The sequence below is a fragment of the Amblyomma americanum genome, chromosome 2, assembly GCF_052857255.1.
Source record: "Amblyomma americanum isolate KBUSLIRL-KWMA chromosome 2, ASM5285725v1, whole genome shotgun sequence".
NCBI lineage: Eukaryota > Metazoa > Arthropoda > Arachnida > Ixodida > Ixodidae > Amblyomma > Amblyomma americanum.
The window spans coordinates 104,190,857-104,210,802 of NC_135498.1; the positions used below are offsets into that span (position 1 = coordinate 104,190,857).

Genomic DNA, 19,946 nt, shown 5'->3' on the forward strand with positions numbered 1-19,946 from the left:
GTCAATTCCTCTCCAATAATAAAGTTTTCGAAGCGAAAGTTCCAGAACGCTAGGTAAATCCGCTCTGCGTACCGCTGAATTTGACCTTCCCAGAGCCAGAGGTCATGCTTTCGCGGGGCTGGGCTATCTACCAAGATGTGCAGATCTGAGCGCCACTGCGCCCTTTCCATTCGTCAAAACGTTTCCTTTCCTCAAAACAAGCTTTCGCGTTCCTCCAAGTAAGCATACTGAAGTGCCCTCAGTTGTGTTTCGCCTCCATCGAGGCGCGGTCGGTGCCACGGTCGAGTTCGTCTACTCCGACACAGTAGACGACCGCTTAAACCACAGCCACCGTGGTGGGTACTTATACAGTGTGCGGAACGCACTGAACGTTTCAGACGCCAAGCCGCTGCATATCCAGTGTGCGGAACGCACTCAACGTTACAGACGCCAAGCCGCGTCTACTTGCCAGATACACTATACTGCTTTCACTCCCTATCCAGGTTCTGCAGCAATTTCTTTCTCTCTCTCTCTCTCTCTCTCTCTCTCTCTCTCTCTCTCTGTAGGAGGACTCTCAAAACAGCCAATCCGCCGCCCGAAGAGATCTCGAACGAGCTGCAGTGACACTGCTCTTTGAATTGGCCGTTCTGCGTCTTTGTTGTTATCGCGATTTTAGAGGAAAGGAAAGGCCCGCATTTGTCTCGCATATCGCTGCACAGCTCAACCACATGGTGAGGGATGGTGGTGTAAACTATATTACATACAGGGGAGTTTAGGACGCACAGGTCCTTGGGCCCCCGCACGGCCCCACTGCAATCAGACGTTCATGTCCCGGAGGCTCATGACGCTGGCAGCCCGGCCTGTGGCGATGGTTGCTTGGCCGGGTCCTCGGAGCGCAGTAGGGTCTCCCAAGCCTCCCAAGTGGTAAGGCCCAGCGGGGGAGGATCCGCCGGGCAGAGGAAAATGATATGATCGAGAGTGGCTTAGGGGTGTGCAGAGGGTACAAGAGGGGTTTCTGTGGACCTAGTGATAGCGCGAGCGTATATAAGTGGAGGGTAAGGTACGTGTTTGGAGCCGCCTCCAAAGTGTCTCGTGGTAATTGTCGAGGGAGGGAATGGGGGGGGGGTACAGACGACGCTCGGCTTTGCAGGCCTGCGTCAGTTCACTGAAGGAATGCATGCGCTCCCGTGAGAACCCCAGATCGGAGGCCGCCGGTGCCCGGTTGAGAGAACCTTGGGCTAAAGCGTTGGCAGCATCGTTTCCGGGATTCCCGGACTGGGCAGGTACCCATATGAGCTCCATGTGGCGGGGCGGGTGTGCGGCGAGGGAGTTCAATATGCGAAATGCAGGGACGTGAACTCTCCCGCGGGTGAAATTTAGTATGGCAATTTTAGAGTCCGATCGTATATACCGGGCCTCCGTGCGCGTGATGGCTAGGGAAGGGATGAGTTTGTAAAGTGTCGCACACTGGATAGCCAACGCGCCCACCCTGCCACCATTACAGGTGGCCGTTAATAGTGATCGCGAGAGATGGGTCACCCAATTAACGCTGCGGCCCATTCTACCGCCCTCTACCGGCGAATCGAAAGGTCGAAAGGTCACAGGCCAAGTGGTGTGACATTATGGTGGACTACATGCGGAAAGGCATAAAGCCACACTTGACCTCTGGCTCACTTGAAGGTCAATTAGCGAAAAAACGAAAAACGAGAAACGAATATTTCAGGAAATGAAATAGTGCAGCAATTGTCTCACATATCTCGGTGGACACACGAACTGCGCCAGCTCAGTAGACGAGCGCCTTAACCACACAGCCACCGTGGAGGGCTAAAACGCAATGCGCGGCGAAATCGGTTCTACCTAGCGTAGCGAAGCTTTCGCTTCACTTCAAGAGGGGCCGTAATAGAGGTATGTGTCATTCGCCGTCGCATTCGTAGACCACGCCACCACACACACGAATACCTCACAGGCGCTCGGGTGGTACGAGTTCCATGCAATCGCAATGGTTGACACCCGCACTCCCTCCTTTGTCGGGCTCTAGACCAGAACGCCGTCCCTTCGCCTCTTCAGTTTCTTCCTCATTTACGGCATTATAATGAAACGACTGTTTCTTTTTTGGTGACGGTGATGGAAGTGGACACTGTTGAACTTCATTCCGCTCGCTGTTGAACTTCAGCCACTGACGCCCAGAGGAAACGTCTTGGCCTCCCGAATGACGCAAGCAGCCAGGCCACCGTGGCGTACTCGGCCACCAGTGATGACCGTTCGGCTGACGACGGCTTCATCAGAGTCCTAAGCAAGAAGGCCACACGGAGACTGCGCAAAGGTGAGGACTCGTCGTCATCAAGTGCGTCCATGATCACTACGGAGCGAGGATCATCTGCACGTACTGTCCTATTTGTGCCAGAGACTCCCACCGACAATCTCAAACACATCAATAGGCAAGCCTCGTCTGCGTTCCTGGAGGCTCGCGTCCCGGGAGCAATTAAAGATGCGAGGGTGAACCGTTTCAGGAATGTCGTCGTCATTGATGTCATGGACCGGAACGCGCTTGAGAATTTGAGCAGCATGAGAACGCTCAGCGGCATCAGCGTTCGTTCCCATGTCCTTCTAGGCAGTGGCACTACGACAGGGGTCATTTACGACGTCGACGTAGCCATCCGCGACTCTTAATAATAATAATTGGTTTTGTGGGAAAGGAAATGGCGCAGTATCTGTCTCATTTATCGTCGGACAACTGAACCGCGCCACAAGGTAAGGGATAAAGGAGGGAGTGAAAGAAGAAAGGAAGAGAGAGGTGCCGTAATGGAGGGCTTCGGAATAATTTCGACCACATGGGTATCTTTAACGTGCGCTGACATCGCACAGTACACGGGCGCCTTAGCGTTTTGCCTCCATAAAAACGCAGCCGCCGCGGTCGGGTTCGAACCCGGGAACTCCAGATCAGTAGCCGAGCGCCCTAACCACTGAGTCAACACGGCGGGTCCATCCACGACACTCCCCATTTTGAATCAACCAGCCACCGACGGTGTAGACATACTGCAAGCTCAGCGTCTTGGAAGGACAAAGTGCATCAAGTTGACCTTCCAAGGGGACTGCATTCTAACGTACGTGAATGTTGGGCACTTTCGGCATGCAGTTCGGCCTTTCGTCCCGAAGCCTCTCCAGTGCCGGAAATGCATGAAGATAGGACACGTGAGTAGTGTGTGCAGTTTCCCTATCGTGTGCCCACGGTGTACTCAGCCACACAGCGCCGATTCTTGCCGGCAAAAGTCCTTACGTGGGCGATTTGCCGCGGCCCTCATGACGCTGCCTCAAAAGATTGTCCTCGCCTGAAAAGGGAAAGGGCGATGCTCAAACAAATGACTAAAGACAATTCCACACACAGAGAGGCTACCGCTAAGGTGCGACGACGTCGTCGCTCTCGTCACAGACCTTCTAAAAGTGTAGCAAGCATCGGAAAGGATCGTCCAAAAATTTTCGCAACTTGTCCTCTCCCTCCGCATACTACTCTAAGGATTGGGAGCAATATGACTGACAAGGCACAGAAGGTTGTCGCAAACGGGCCTTCGCCATCCCTGCCTGAGCTACAAACACCCGCAGTGGCCAAGCAGGTATTGCGTACAGAGTCCCCAGCCCATTGCTAATCAAGCACAAGTCACAACTCTGGTCCAAGACCGGGGCCGGCAAGTGACTTGGCCATCGCTCCCGAAGCACCCTGCACCCACCCCAGCACCGTGCACCCAGTTTCTTGAGCCTACCGCTGCTCGAGTAGTAGGTCACAAACCAGGCCAGGTCGCAGACGAGCAAGTGATTGCAATGCTAAAGTCAATCGTGAATGTCATGCGTGTGCTGCTGTCTAGCATGCACATGCCAGCTGCACATAATGCACTGCAGATGCTGGATTTTTTCAATACTGTGCTTGCTGTTGTCCAATAGCTGGCACAACGCATCCTCCAGCCTCAACCTTCCGAGAAGTCGTATCCTTACGTTGTCATCAACATTATCTGCCTCAACAGCAAGCAGCCTTTCCTGACACTGAAATGTCTGCGCTGCCTTGTGATGGAGGGCCCTCGGTCTGTTCCACTCAGGTCGCAGCAGTCGGTAGCCCTCAAGATGTGCAGGCCACATCTGCGGCGGCCTCTGACTTACAGTGCTTGTTTCATTGCCTGTAGTGCTTTGCTATGGGCCGCATTTTTCTGGTTCTTATTCTTTTACGCCCCCCCTCATCCCTCTAGCCAGTGCAGGGTAACCAACCGGAACATTTTACTGGTTAACCTCCCTGCCTTTGCTCTACCACGTTTTCTCTCTCTCCCTCCTTTGTCCCCTTACGGCGTGGTTCGGGTCTCCACCGTGATAATGTGAGACAGTTATTGCATGGTTTTCTTTCCTCAAAGCCAATTTTCACAGGCCCGGTCACCGCTTATAATATTAATAGGCTTTTTGGGGGGAAAGGAAATGTCCAGGCGGGTTGTCCGAGCCGTCGTCCAGGCTGAGACAGCGGCCCCAGCCCAGCAACATCAGCAGACGCCGCGCGCTCTTTCTTATGCGCAGGCCGTCAGCGGAACACCCCAGCAGCAGCAGCAGCAGCAGCAGCAGCAGCAGCAGTCACAGAAGCAACGGCAGCGCCGGCAGCGGCAGCGGCGATCCGGTTGCCCGGCGTCCCGTACAGCGCGGCCCGAGCCTGCGGCCGCGTCTCATGTCCAGCCCCCTGACGCACGGGACGCGGAGATCGCGCGCCTAAAGCTGGCGTTGCGCGCCCTCAGCGCACTTTTCCCGGAGGGCACCGATGGACACCGGGCTTGCTTAGAAGCAGCGGGTGCTCCCGCACAGATAAGCCAGCATGATGGCTAGCCGCCGGACTCCCTCCTGCATACCATCCATTCTGCAGTGGAACGTGCGCTCACTTGCGGCGCGGTACGCCGAAATGCGAGTTCGCATCGCACAGGATTCGCCTGCAGGGATCGCGCTGCAGGAGACGTACGTACGTTCACATGACGGGGAGCCCTAGATGCGGCTACCTGGCTACATTGGCTACCACTCAGCCACCACGTGCGAGGAACCCACCTGTGCTGCAGTGCCCTGTTGTGTCACATCTCATCGCCCCGGGAAATCAAGGTGCGCGATATACGTGCGGCAGGACGTCCAGCACACCCTCGTCGGCTCGGCGGCGGCGACATCTGATGCCCAGGAGTGCGTGGTGGTGACAGTGCGCGTCGGTGGTGTTGACACGTCGGTGGCCAGTGTTTATGTGCGTCCAGCTGTCGCGTGGAACGCGCTGTGTTTTCGTGCTGTGTCTTCGTGCTGTGCCCCGCGCCAAATCATCTGTGGTGATTTTAACGCCCACCATAGTGCGTGGGGCAGTGCGCGCCACTCTGCGCGGGGAGACGACCTGCACGACGCAGCAACGCAGCTGGGACTCACCCCCTTGAACACCGGCGAGCCCACCTTTCGACGACGCGGAACAACCGGCTCCTGCATCGACGTTGCCTTCGCATCCAGAGGCATCGAGGCGACATGGCGCCGATCACCATCTCTCTGGGGCTCGGATCATTACTCCATCCTAATTGAACCCACTGCGATGGAGGCGCGTCCCAAACGTGCCTACTCCATTACCAACTGGAGTGCGTTCAGGCGGGCGGTCGACGAGGCGGCGGCCACTGGCGCAGATTTCTTTTCAAGTCTAGTCCGAAGCGCTCTCGCAGCCACCCAACGAGCAGAGGTAAGGGCAGGGCAGCCCGCACCTGATATGAAGCTGCTCAATCTGCGCGAGAAGAGAGATCGCGCAGAGCGACGGGCGCGACGGACTGACAGAGCCGCCGACTGGACTGTCTACAACCGCTTGGACGCAGCAGCGCGCCGCCACGCCAACAAGCTATACCGCCGGCAGTGGGCTTCACTATGCCAAAGGATGGAGGAAGATGTCAGCTCGCGGAGGCTGTTTGACACCCTGCGGCGCATCACCGAACCACAGGCAAACCGTCAACCGCTGGCCGCCCTCGCAATCTCCAGCGGGCTCAGCTTTGTAGAATTGGCAGAGCGGTTTGCCGATCGGTTCGCGCCGCCCAGCCCCGCAAACGCCGCTAACATAGCTGCTCCTGAGAGCCCCAGAAGCGACGCCAGTCCCTCGCCCGTCGCCTCGGAAGGTCCATGTGATGCGCCGTTCACCGCGGCGGAATTGAACAATGCGCTGCAGCGCTGCCGCCGCCGCTCGGCGCCCGGACCGGACGGGGTGACATACCAAATGCTGCGAAACCTGGATGCGCAGCAACGACAGATCCTCCTGCAGCAGATCAACCTGGTGTGGGAACGCGGGGAGCTTCCGGAGGATTGGCGAACCGCGGTCGTTTGTCCCATCCGAAAGGCAGGGCGCCCACCTACGGAGCTGAGCGGATACCGGCCAGTGGCATTAACATCGGCGGCAGGTAAGCTCATGGAGCATATGGCGTTGCAGCGTCTGAACGAGCGGGCTGCGGAGGCTGATTTGTTTGACGAGCGGCAGACAGCTTTCCGTGGGATGCGGTGCACGGCTGATTCTATATCGGACGTTGTTACAGCGCTGGAGCATGCCAGGGCAGCAGGCCAGGTTGCGCTGCTGCGGCTGCTGGACGTCTCGGGCGCTTTTGACAACGTTCACCGCGCACCAATTCTCGCGGTGCTTGAGGGGGCCGGTGTGAGCGGGCGCCTTTTGCGATACGTTCATGGCTTCCTGAGCGGGCGCACCATGCGCGTACGAGTAGGGGGTAAGCTCTCCAAGCCTCGCCCGGTCGACATGGGCGTGCCGCAGGGCTCTGTCCTATCACCATTTCTGTTTAATGTGGCCATGTCGGTGGTGCCGGCCTCCCTCCCCACGAGCGGGCGACACCATGTGTACATGTCCATATACGCAGACGACATAGCTCTGTGGTGCCGGGGACCACCGGGCGAGGCGTTCCGCGTGCGGGGGTGCCTTCAGGGAGCCCTGACCGCAATCGATGCCAGATTGCGCGGCCTTGGTCTGTCACTGAGCGCGGACAAATCGGTGGCCATGGCCTGCGTTTCGCGCTCGCGCGCGCACCTTGCGCCACTGTCACTGGACGGGACTCCGATTCCTTGGCGTAAATCGGTGCGGTACCTTGGCCTGGACATCGACTGGCGCCTTTCCTTCCGCCCCGCGGCGACCAAGGCCTGTCTGCAGATGAAGAGGATCACCGCCGCCGTGCACAAGCTCACCGCTCGAGGCCAGGGCACCTCCCAGCAAGCCGCGCTGCGTCTGTACAATGCCGCAGCTTTGGGGGCGGTGCTCTATGCGCTGCCGCTCGTCACGGTGCGCAAGCCGTGCTGGAAGAAGCTCGAGCTTCAGCACCGCAAGTCCCTGCGCGTGTGCCTAGGCCTGCCCAAAAACTCGCAGTGCGCCGCAACGTTGGCTGAGGCAGGAGCGTGGCCCCTTGAGCTCCAAGCAGCGCGCAGGGCACTGAATCGCATCGACCGGCTTCACCGCGCACCGGACGGCGGCTCGCTGCTGCAGCGTATGCGCTCCCACCCGCGCTCACGAATGGGCGCGGCGCTGCTCGAGTATGAGCAATTGACCCAAGGCCCACCCCCCTACGGCTCCTGCGCGCCCTGGCCTGCTGCCTCGGAGGTACAGCGAGAGATCGTCGGCATCGCGGGAAAGCGGAGCACACCCCTCTGCGCTGTGCAGCAGCTGGCCAGAGCCGTCATACACGAGGAGCTCCAGGACCATCTCCTCGTGTACACCGACGGCTCAGTGGCCCGCGACCGCTGCTCCCTTGCTGCGGCGGCCACCATCCCCGCCCTGCGACTGCACAGCCAGCAACACGCAACCTTCCTGGGCTCCTCCACCACGGCGGAGTTGATGGGGATCCGGCTCGGGCTGGACCTGCTGCTCACCCTCGGCCCTCCGCCGCCCAGGAGTGCTCTGCTGTGCGACTCCCGCGCCGCCCTCAGCCGCCTGCAATCTAACGGCCGCGGTACCCCACTAGTGCGGGAAATTCGCTCGCGCATCGAGCGCCTCGCGCAGAGAGGTTGTGCCGTGCGTGCACAGTGGGTGCCCGGTCACTGCGGCATCGCCGGCAACGAAGAAGCTGACGACCTCGCGACCGCTGCACACCAACTACCTGCCAGCGATCTGCCCCTTGCGCTGGAGGACGTGCGTGCGGCCATTCACGACCATCTCCGAAAGCAGCACCCCGACCCACGCATCGCGGGAGGTGAGCGCATCGACAGTGTCACCGGCTGTCGCGCACTTACACGGTCGCAACGTGCAATGATCCTCCGCGCGCGCATTGGCTGCGTGTGGCCCGGGGAACGACGGGTGCGGCACGGAATCGCGATGAGTGATGTGTGTGACGGATGCGGTGCAGTGGAAACACTAGAACATCTGCTCCTTCGCTGCTCCGCGTTCGCCGATGCTCGTCGCGATATGCTCGCGGCCTATAGGGCGCAGGGCATACTACCAGACTCCATCAAGATGCTATTGTGGCCGCAGGGCAGTGCGCGCACTCGTGAGCGAACTTTGGTAAGCCTCTGTGCATTCCTCGAACACACGGGCTTGACGTCCCGTCTGTTCTCCGTCAGGTAGTTACACGCAGTGACCGAACGCTCCGCGAGTTCTACCTTGAACGATTAATAACTGGACGCCCCACTCCAGTTGTAACCTACACAGTTCTGTGCGCGTGTGTGATTTAATTCCTCTAAACTGAACTAATCACGCGCACAACCTGGACATATTACTTATTGTGTAAATAGTTTGTACATATTACTTCTCCCCCTGTCCTCTATTCCTGTCCCCTCACCTCTTTCATTTCATTTCTCCATTCTGCCTGCTGTCCTTTATTTCCGCTGCCCCAGCTCAGGTGCTTCAGTATCGATGGCAGATGCCGGGGCTAGCAAAAATCTTTTCCTTCCTTTTTACTATTATTTTTAATAAAACCACTACCACCACCACCTGTCTCATATATCGTTGGACACCTGAACCGCGCCGTAAGGGAAGGGATAAGGGAGGGAGTGAAAGAAGAAAGGAAGAAAGGTGCCGTAGTGGGGGGCTCCGGAATAATTTCGACCACCTGGGGATCTTTAACGTGCACTGACATCGCACAACGTGCGATGGGTGTAGTAAGGCTGATGATGATGATGACATCGCACAGCACACGGGCGCCTTAGAGTTTTTCCTCCATCAAAACGCAGCCACCGCGGTCGGGTTGAACCCGGGAACTCCGGATCAGTAGTCGAGCGCCCTAACCACAGAGCCACCGCGGCGGGGTGACCGGTCACCGCTTCCGGCTCGTCAGAAGCCCGAAGAGGTCGCGAAGGGTTGTATCCGTGCTGCCGCCCGCATGGGCGAAATCGTCGTGACCCGTCGCACTGGCTCAGTGGTCGGCCTGCTCGGGTTGAGATCCGGAGTACCCGGGGTCTAAACCGGCGGCGGCAGCGCTTCGACGGAGGCAAAATGCAAAGGCGCCCGTGTCCGCCTGACTGCGCCCACTACAGGGCAAAGGCCTGTCCCATGCCTATACAATTAACCCTGTCCTTTGCCAGCTCATTCGCATTACATGTTTTGCCCAAGCCCATTTCCTTCTCTTCATTTCGACTAGGATATCGTTAACCCGCGTTTAATCCCTCATCGACTCTACCCGTTTCCGGTTTCAACGTTACACCTATAATTTTTCTTTACATAGCTCGCTGCGTTGTCCTTCACTTGAGCTGAACCGTTATTTCTAAGTCTTCCCGTTTCTGCCCCGTAGCTGCGATGTCAGTGTAGGTAAAGACCCCCAGGTGGTCGATTACCTGGCATGCCTTGGTGGCCGGGACCCATATGATTGAACGACGAGTCATGCCAGGTAACGAAGCCGCCCATGAGGCAGCCCGCGCACTCACTTACCGGGCACCAGGCGTTCCTTGAGAGTACGTTCACCCGGATCACAGCCCTCTTCTTTCTTTTAAAAATATTAGTGAGCACTATCGGTCCGAACACCGGCGCTACCCGGTTCCTATGAAGGTATTGGGTAAAAGCTGGCGAACGAACTCTCCTTAGGCTCTTTACAAACACCCTACTGTGCCCGGCGGTTCTCAAGCACTTTGACTCTTCTTTTGACGGCCGCTGCTCACTCTGTGGGGAGGTGGCCGACACCTTTAAAATGGTGTGGGCATGCAGGCGAAATCCTTCTCTCTCTCATCACCCTTTCCCCTACCCGAGAGGATTGGGAGGCGGCTCTGCTCGGCTGCCAGGAACTATCTGCACAACAGGCCCTGGTTCGGCGGACCTGTGCAGCGGTCAGGAGCAACGGTGTCCCGGAATGAGGGTCTCCGGCTTGTATTGTAAGGGGCGAGACCCACTATGGGCCTCTCGCGAGCACCTCTCTGTATATATTTATAATTAATGCTTTTCACCACCACCATCAGGTGGCCGAGATTATTCCGAACCCCTCCACTACAACACCTTTCTTTTCTTCCTTTCTTCTCTCAGTCCCTCCTTCATCCCTTCCCTTAAGGCGCGGTTCAGGTGTTCAATTATATATGGGACAGGTACTATGCGATTTCCTTTCCCCTAAAAAACAATTATTATTATTATAAGTATTATTATTATAATTATTATTATTATTATTACGCGTCTGTTGTTTGGAACGGCACTTGCCAGTCGGACTGTGAAAAAATCGACATAGTTCAGCTAAAGTTTTTACGCATATTTCACCATCGGTTTTCTTGCAAAACTTTCAGCTCTCGTCCCAGATGGAGTAACTCACTGCAGCTTCCTTCTCTTAGCTGCCGTCGCGTGAGGGCAGATATAATTTTCTTGTATAAACTTCTTCATGGTCACATTCTATGCCCTCAGCTCTTAGCGCGTTTCCTTTTGCGTGTACCGCGAAAGAGCATAAGGGAATTCAGACCATTCCAAGTTTCTGCGCTTCTGCACTCCCTCTCCCCTCTGGACAAAAGGCAAAAGTTGTTTAATTCTCTTTGTCCTCACCTTGATATATTCGAAAATTCTCTCCCTTCCTTTATGTTGGATCTCCGTGACGTTCCACTTTGAGCCCTGTTTTTCTCATACATAACTTCCCCTTTCATGCATTTTGTCTTTACTACACTTGTGCATTTGCACCGGTATTATATAGTTTTTTTCCTTAATTTTTCATCACGTCTACTAGTTTTCATTATTATTATTTCTTTAATACTGTGTACTCATGCCTGATTGTCTGTAACGCGTTCACTAATTACATTTCTTATTGTGTATATGATTGTATTTCTAGCTTGTATTTCAGAGGTTTCTTATTCGTTCATATTAGTATTGGCTTTCTTCTTGTTTGTATTTTGCTATATGCTGTACTTTGCTGTTATCGGTCGTAGTTGTGTTCATTTTCTGTGTTTATTGTTTCATTAGTTATTTATGTCTGTTGCCTATTCTAGCTGTTTTCATTTACCCCTGCTCTCGCTGTTTTCTTGTTTTCGCTTTTTTGTCTTTTTTGTCCCAAAAACCAATTATTATTATTAGCACGTGGCGGAAGTTTGCACTCCATGGTTGCCTGTTCTCTGTAACTCGTTCATGCCAAGGCTGGCAGCGCCGTTTGCATGGTTACAACAACCATGTAAACGCCCAGCTGACCCAGCGATGCTTCACCGTCACGTCGACGGCGCAGAAGGGAACACTGATCAGTGCCGTTCCCTTACTTTTGGATCCGAACTCGAGCGCGAAATACTGCGACGGTGTGACAGCCTACGCAAGATATCAGACATTTAACATAGCCTGGTGGCTTGGTTGGTTGGAAGATTGGGGTTACGGGTGCGGTATTTGGCTACCATCTAGGGTAGCCAAATGCCGAATACATAGCGCGTACCACTACTGCTTACCGCCAACCATCGCCCGTCGCCCCTAGCGCGCTGGTTGGCCACGGCGAGCAAGGAGCGCGCGCTGTTGACGGGAACGTGGCGCCATCTGGCGCCACCGCCCGGTCATCTTCCACAAGCTGACGATGCGCACTGCGTGCTAAATGTGAAACGAACACATCCTTTCATGGGACCAAAACGAACGCTTATAGAGTGCAATGGCTCGATCGGATCGATTCCGCAAAGCCGCTCTCAGGTACATTGAGAATAGCCATAAGTGTTTAGTGCTAAGTCGTAGGATGTTTACAGAGAGGCGCAAAGTCCTTCGATGCAAAAAGTAGCCAGAGGCTCTAGTGGTATATTTTTGTTTTACTTGATTTACAGTGTTTTTATCTAGGGCAAACAAGCTGCTCTCTAGTTATTAACGCTATTTGCAGTGTATTTACTCTTTGTCCAATCATCAAGCTTGCACTAAGTGATGTCATATCGCTGCTTAAAACCGCCACTGTAAGGTGACACCGTCAGCGCCACGGATTTGTTTTTGCGAGCTAATTAAAATATTAAAAACCACAGTATACACGGTACGACCGATGCTAACAGCATCACTGTAACTCATTCTATGCAAGCAACAGGCAAAACAACGTTCTGAAAATGTGTTTCGGGGCCCCATTAAGGAAAGGTCGCCTGTCTAACATATTATCGGTGGACGGTGGAAGGGAAGGAAAATTAAATGAAAATTGGTTTTAAGGAAAGGAAATAATGCTTGTCTCACAATTCTCGCTAAACACCCGTAACGCGCCGTAAGGGAAGGAAACTCCCTTCCCTTACGGCGCGGTTCAGGTGTCCACCGAGATGCCCATTTTTCGCTCACGGCCAACGCCGCCGACGCCGACGATACTGGCTTTGCTGCGACACGAGCTCCTTAACGCCATCACGTTAATATTGTAACTTCCCAGGCCAGCGCAGGCCCAGTGCAGCCAACTGCCGAAGAGGAGAAAGACGTGTTCAAAGCGCGAGGCCTGCCTGCGGAACTGCCTTTTTGAACTGGACGTCGCGCTGACGCCGCCTGGATTGCTGCCTTGACGCTGCCTTCCGGTCTTCGTCCAGAACTCCCGAGCTCCCTTATATTTGGCGGAGCTGTGACTGCATCCTCATCCTGGAACTTCGTAACGGAACTTTGCAGCCGCCGCCGGCTATGCCTGACAAACCCAGCCAGACCACACCCACCCTTCCCGCTACCATCATCTGTTCCGATACCACTCGGCAACGCGACCCCCACCCCTTCTCTTCCGAGGCCGCGCTGATGAGGACGTCGACGACTGACTCTCAACGTATGACCGCGTCAACCGCTATAATAACTGGGACGACCCCGTTAAACTGTCGTCTTTTATCTTCTACCTGGCGGATGTTGCCCACCTATGGTTCTGGAACCATGAAGCGATCCTTCCGACTTGGTCGGCATTTAAGACTACCTTTGCGGACGCATTCAGCCGCCCTGCCGTTCGCAAGCTTCGCGCCGAACAACGGCTCCGTAGTCGCGCCCAGCCAACTGGTGAGGCATTCACTCGCTACATCGAGGACGTTGTGGACCTTTGCCACTGTATCAACCCGACCATGTCCGAAGCAGACAAAATTCACCACATCATGACGGACATCCAGGACGACGCGTTCCAGATGCTGCTGGTGAAAAATCCTCAAACCGTTGTCGAGGCGACCACCTTTTGTCCCAGCTATGATGAACTGCGTCGGCAACGCGCTTCCAACCGCCGTCCTACCGACCCTGTAGAGCCCCTCGCTGGTTTGTTTGGTGGCCTCGAACAGCCATCGTTGCTAACTGAACTGAAGGATTTCATTCGTGAAGAGGTTGCCCGCCAACTGTCCATCTTACCGTCCATCTCTCCGCCCTCACATCTGACTGCTCTGTCCATCCGCCGAGTCATCGAAGAGCAGATCACTTAGGCCATTCCCCCTCATTCACCTCTTAGGCAGGTGAGCGCGGCGCTCAAATCATCACAGGCGATTGCTGCTACTTCGCCTGTCACGCAGGAGCTCTGGCACAACCACATGCACAATCGCATGCGCAGGAGCTCTGGCACAACCACGTCGCCCTCCCGTTCCTGCCACCTACGCTTCTGTGAACACCTATTCTTTTTCACCAGCCTTCACTGCACTGCCGCCGCCACCTCCTCGACTGGTACCCTGGCTTCGCTCTTATGCTCTTAACCCGTGGCGCACATCGGGTAACCACCCTCTTGCTACGTATGTAGTCTTCCAGGACACGTGGCCAGGCTGTGCCGCCAGCTGTTGCCGATGTCTTCCTTTCGGGCTCCTGCAGGACAATATGGCTATTATGCACCCGCGCCAGCCTTCTCTGACCATCCTTCGACGTTTCTCTCCTCGGATCGTGCCCCTTACGCCACCCACCGGTCACCTTCGCTTCGTCAGCGATCACTTTCTCCCATGATACGTCGACCCCCGCCAGTTGCTGAGGAAAACTAAGCGCCGCAGTGCCGGAGGCAAGCACTGCGTTTTCGTCGAACTTTAAAAGTCCTCCGTATTTCCCTGCCAATGTTCTCCCTGTAAGTGTCGACGGTATCGCCGTTTTTGCGCTCGTTGACACCGGAGCGGCCGTGTCGGTTCTATGCGAAGCACTGTGTCGCCGGCTTCACAAGGTCACTACGCCCGTCTCAAACGTTTCCCTCCGCACCTCAAATTAGCACCGCATCGGCCCCACTAATGCGTCCACTGCACGAGTGACTATTCAGGACGTTTTATACGTTATTGAGTTTATTGTTCCTGCCCGCTGTTCTCCCAACGTCATCTTAGACTCTTACTTTCTTTCTACCCACCAAGCAGTGATAGGCTGTGCCCGTGCTTCCATCGCCTTGGGACCGCTGTGTGGCCCACCCTCATACGACATCTCTCTGCACTCCGCCAAACTAATCGTCGCTGCCGGCACCGCAATTCATCCGTTCTCATCCGGCCCCGTGCTTGCATCTTCTCCTTTTACACCTGATGGAAACTTTCTCTTCAATCCGACAGAGCCTGGAGTGCATCGCCAGAGCCTCCTGCTTCCGTTCGCAGTTCTGACGATTCTAAGTGGCTGTACAGCGATTTACGTCCCCAACCCGTTTTTTGCCCGTGTTCCTTACTCCGTGGTGAATGCCTCGGCCGCATTGAATCATTCAACCTCGCCTTTACTTATCCGGTTCACGATGACACACATCCGCTTCACGTCGACACCATCAGCCCTATCTCTTCTCCTACACCTTCCCCTGAATACCGTTACTTTGTTTTTGAACTGCCAGCGGCGGCAACCTTTTACCTGCCCAACATGATCAAGTCGTCACCCTGCTTTGCCGTTTTCATGCTTCATTTGACTTCCTGCAGACGACTTTGGCCCGCACATCCGCCGCCGTTCACCATATTGACACCGGTACGCATGCTCTATTACGTCAGCACCCATATCGCGTATCGTCCGCGGAGCGCCAAGTGAACCACTCCCACGTCGCCGGCATGCTTGAGGGTGGTGTCATACAAACTTGTCACAGCCCGTGGGCCTCCCCTGTGGCACTCGTTCAGAAGAGAGATGGGTCCATCAGGTTTTGTGTCGTTTACCGACGGCGGAACAGGACTACTCGAAAAGGCGTCTACCCGCTACTCCGTATCGGTGACGCTTTGGACTGCCCACGGGGAGCCGAGTTCTTCTCATCCTTGGACTTACGATCTGGCTACTGACAGGTCCCGATGGACGAACCTGACCGCGCGAAAACAGTCTTTGTCACCCCATAAGGCTTATATGAATTCAACGTGATGCCGTTTGGGTTATGCAACGCACCTGTCACATTCGAGCGAATGATGGACAATATTTGGAGCCGACTCAAGCGGCACTTACCTTGATATTGTCGTGTTTTCTCCGGACTTTCCTACCAGTCTAAGTCACCTAGAACGTGTCCTAACTTGTCGGACTGCTGCTGGCTTTCACCTAAATTTGAAGAAGTGCTGCTTAGCTACTAGGAAGCTCCATATACTGGGCCATGTAGTCTCCAAGGCTGGTGTTCTTCCTGATCGCGCAAATCTTCGTGCCGTTGGTGATTTTCCCAAACCATCTAATCTGAAACAACTGCGAAGCTTTATTGGTTCATGCTCATATTATCGGCGCTTTAATTGAAATTTCGCTTCCATAATCCCACCGTTAACACGCGTCCTCATTACGAGCGACAATCTCTCGACGTGGACACCAGTTTGCGATGACGCATTTACCCCACTACGCCGCCTTCGCGTCTTACACCCGATTCTACGACATTTTGACCTTACTGCACCGACTGAAATCTACACTGACGCCAGCGGAATGGGTCTTGGCGCAGTGCTCGCCCAGCGGAAACCGACTTCTGGTGAATAAGTAGTGGCTTGTGTGAGTCGCACCCTAGCAATAGCTGAATCTAACTAATCGGAGACAAGAAAGGAATGCTTGGCCACCATCTGGGCGATCGGCAAATTTCAGCCTTACGTCTATGGCCGCCCGTTTAATGTCGTGGCCATTCCGATGCTAACGCCCTATCCCGTTCCCCTATTACGAGTGACTCGTCTCCTCCATCCCTCGCCGCTTACGACTCGTGGTCCCTTGAAATCTCGGACATGCCGACCGAACAGCGCAAAGACCCTTGTATTGCCTCCATTATTGCTTTGCTGCCTACTTCCCCCTTTCTGCTTCTCGAAATCTCCAACGCCAAGCTCGCCACTTCGCTGTTCGCAATGATCTGCTCTACCGCCGTAACTACCTCTCTCATGGGCGAAAATGGCTTCTGGCTATTCCCCGCCACCTTCGCTCTGACATCTGCGCCGATTTCCACGCCGATCCCCAGTGTGCTCGTGCCGGTGTGTTGAAAACATAAGCACGCTTGCGTATGTGGTACAGCTGGTGAGGCATGTACCGCTCTGTGCGACAATATGTGCGCTCTTGCCCAGTTTGCCAACGCGGGAAGACAGTCTCGCCTTCCCACCACACCCATGCAGCCACTCACATGACTTGTCCGCCCATTCGACCGCATTCTGATTGATCTTTACGGTCCTCTTCCACCGACTCCGGACGGCCATCGTTAAGTCATCGTTGCCATCGACCACCTCGCCCGTTATGCGCAAACTGCGCCATTGGCATTTGCTTACGCGACTGCTGTTGCTCCTTTCGTCCTTCATCACTACATCCTTCGACATAGCGCACCCAGAGAAGTTCTTAGTGATCGCGGCCCCGTCTTCCTTTCGGAAGTCGTCGAGACAGTAATCAAGCAATGTCAAATTATTCATCGCGCTACCTCTGCTTGTCTTCCCCAAACTAACGGCTTAGTTGAGCGTTTCAATCGTACCCTCACAGACATACTCGCTAAGTATGTGAACCGTCTCCATTTTAATTGGAACAAAATCCTTCCCTTCGTTACATATGCGTACAATACTGCTGTGCAAGCTACCACTGGGTTCTCGCCCTTTTTCCTCCTCTTTTCCCTCTACGGTCGGGACCCTAGCTGCGTGCACGTTGGACACCATCCTCTCTTACCACCCTGACGCTTCCCAATCATTGCCACTTTCTCAGGCTGCTCAGTACGCGAAGAGTGCCGCCAGCTTTCCCGCGCATTGACCACCGAAACCCAGCAACACGAGCAACTCAGCCGATACAGCTTCACTATGGCACCATGATTTGCTCCAGACTCGCTTGTCTGGCTCTGGGTCCTTTCCTCCACCCCCCGCATCTGCACGAAACTTTTATCCCGCTATAGGGGTCCCTACCGCGTCACTCAGCAAACTTCGCCGGTCAATTATCTCGTCAAACCGCTCGCTCCCTCATCGGATCTGCGTCGTCGTGGGCGAGTAATTGTCCACGCCAACCGCCTAAAGCCTTACTACGACCCCCAGGTTGTGTGCTCGCCGTGAGTCGCCAGGATGGCTCTTTGACGGATCCTGGCGCATTTTTTGCCGGAGGGTGATTGCAATATAGCAGGCCAGCACGGGTCCAGTGCAAAACACTGCCGAAGATGAGAAAGACGGCTGAGTCCAATGCGCGAGACCTGCCGGCGGAACTGCCTGTTTGAACTAACTGGACGCCGCGCTTACGCCGCCTTGATCGCTGCCTTGCCGCTGTCTTCTGTTCTTCACCCAGAACTCCCGAGCCCCCTTAGAATATACACCTAAAAACCAGCCCACCGTGTCCGAGGCCAGTGCATTTAATCGTAACAGGCTGGCCGGAAAGAGCAACATGGGTCGCACCCTAACCCAAGCAACCCTTGCAAGATCCGACCGATGGCAGCACCTGCCATAGAACAGCAGTAGCGCATCTTAACTTGACCGCTGCACCACTGCGTAAGGAGTGGTAGGAAGTCTTGAAGATCTATGAATGGAATGACCAATTCCGCATACATCTGAAAACCAGAACCGAAGCGAAAACTGAACCGCTAGCACACCTAATTCGCATTTGGCTTAACTGCTCAATTCGACCATTATTTATTTATTTATTTATTTATTTATTTATTTATTTATTCACTCATTCATTCATTCATTTATTTAGCACGTCCGCCGCCTACTCGACTCTCTGACACCCCAATGCTACGCTTCCGCCCTTTCCTGAAGCAGTGTCGATACTAGAGGCTTTTAGCATAACGAAGGCGTATTAGCTGAAAAGTGCACGGGTTTCCCGCACGCCTCCTGCGCACGCGCAGTGGCCATTGACGTCTCAGGTATGCTAAAAGCCTCTACTGTCGCAGCCAGCCCGCTCCTTCGGTGATGGTGGATTTTCAAATTACGCGGCGCGCTGCGATAGCCACAATTCTAAGGCAGGGAAAAAAAATTGGCTGCGGTTTAGCTCTGGTTAAACCTGGATCGACGCAAGAGCTACATCTGGCCGAGTGGAACTCACTCAAATTGCAGTCAGTCTTTCGCCGCTCAGTTGCGCTGGGCGTTCGTTCTTCATCTTCTCCCCTGGACGTGGATTAACCCTCTCCCTCTCTCCACTCACCCCCCACTCAGTTCCGCCGGCGCCCCGCGCCGCCGGCAGCTGCTCCGCACCACGTGACCAGCCACGGCGCCACCACGGAGCTCAATGGCGGCTCGCAGCTCAAGGGCTGCCACGCTGAAGGCTCGAAGTGCTAGTGTAGCATAGCGTAGCTATCGCTACAAATGTTCCCAGTAGGTCAAGTCCGGGGCCAACAGGCGAGGTCGGGGTGTCACGTGCCCTTCGTGGTCACGTGAGACGTGTGACGTCATCACTCTATCGACCAATCAGGGAATTTTTTGACATCCAGCGGAGGGGTTTTGGAGTAAGGACAGCTCTCAAGCAATCGCATTAACACAAAGTCCCACTAGCCCCTGCAAACCTTTGGCAACCTATATTGAAAGTAATGCTCTTGTTCAATGCCTTTTGCAAATTCACAAGCGCTTTCGGCCTTTTATATTCAAACGCTAAGGCCGCTTAGGCGATACGGGTGGCGCACTTAATTCGCAAGCAGCGCATTGGCGTGTTCCGTATTGGCATTGCGCTTGCGGCAGCAGGCTCACCTGGAGTGGTGTCACGGGTTGTCGTCATTGTGCGAACGACGATTACCTCCTGGGCGTTCCCTCGTTCCTTGCAGCGTTTGGCCGCCTGGCGCGATGCTTTATTCTGCTGCGCAGAAAGATCCACGGGTACACCACTGCTGCCTTAAACTCCTTCGTTCAAAATTATCAACTTGCACGCACGCATGGACGGACGAATGCACACGCTCATCGTTAGCACACAATGTATTGAAAGCGAAAGAGACGATAAGGAACAACAGTGGTCTTCATATTTAAAAAAGTTGTTATTAAAAGCGCCGTACCCAAAAACAAACAAAAATGAACAGGCGATCGATGCGCTGGACCAATGGAAATGCGCATCATAAGATTTTCATTACAGTTAACATTATACGACACATCAAGCACACTTCTTTACATCCACTTTTATTGCACACTAGGACTCCTCTGTACTTCCTGGCACTTGCATGTTTCTCATTGTTTCCCACTTGTACACTTGTGTAGTCGGCTCCCTTGCACGCTTGGTTTTCTAATCCATGTCTGACATCCAATATCCTTCGGCGCTTGGTTCAGGGGGTGGATTGTAGTGCAACGTTATTATCACGGCTTCGCTG

The 19,946-nt window shown here is 54.7% G+C and overlaps 1 protein-coding gene across 1 annotated transcript in view; it reads right to left on the minus strand.

Annotated features, from left to right (window-relative positions):
• Nucleotides 1–19,408, minus strand: part of LOC144119951 (uncharacterized) — a 49,299-nt gene extending 29,891 nt beyond the window's left edge. Inside the window, exon 1 of the mRNA XM_077652449.1 lies at nt 19,339–19,408. Within this exon, the coding sequence (XP_077508575.1) occupies nt 19,339–19,366 (28 nt within the window). The 5' untranslated portion in view covers nt 19,367–19,408. The remainder of the gene's footprint in view (nt 1–19,338) is intronic.
• Nucleotides 19,409–19,946: the final 538 nt, after the last annotated feature.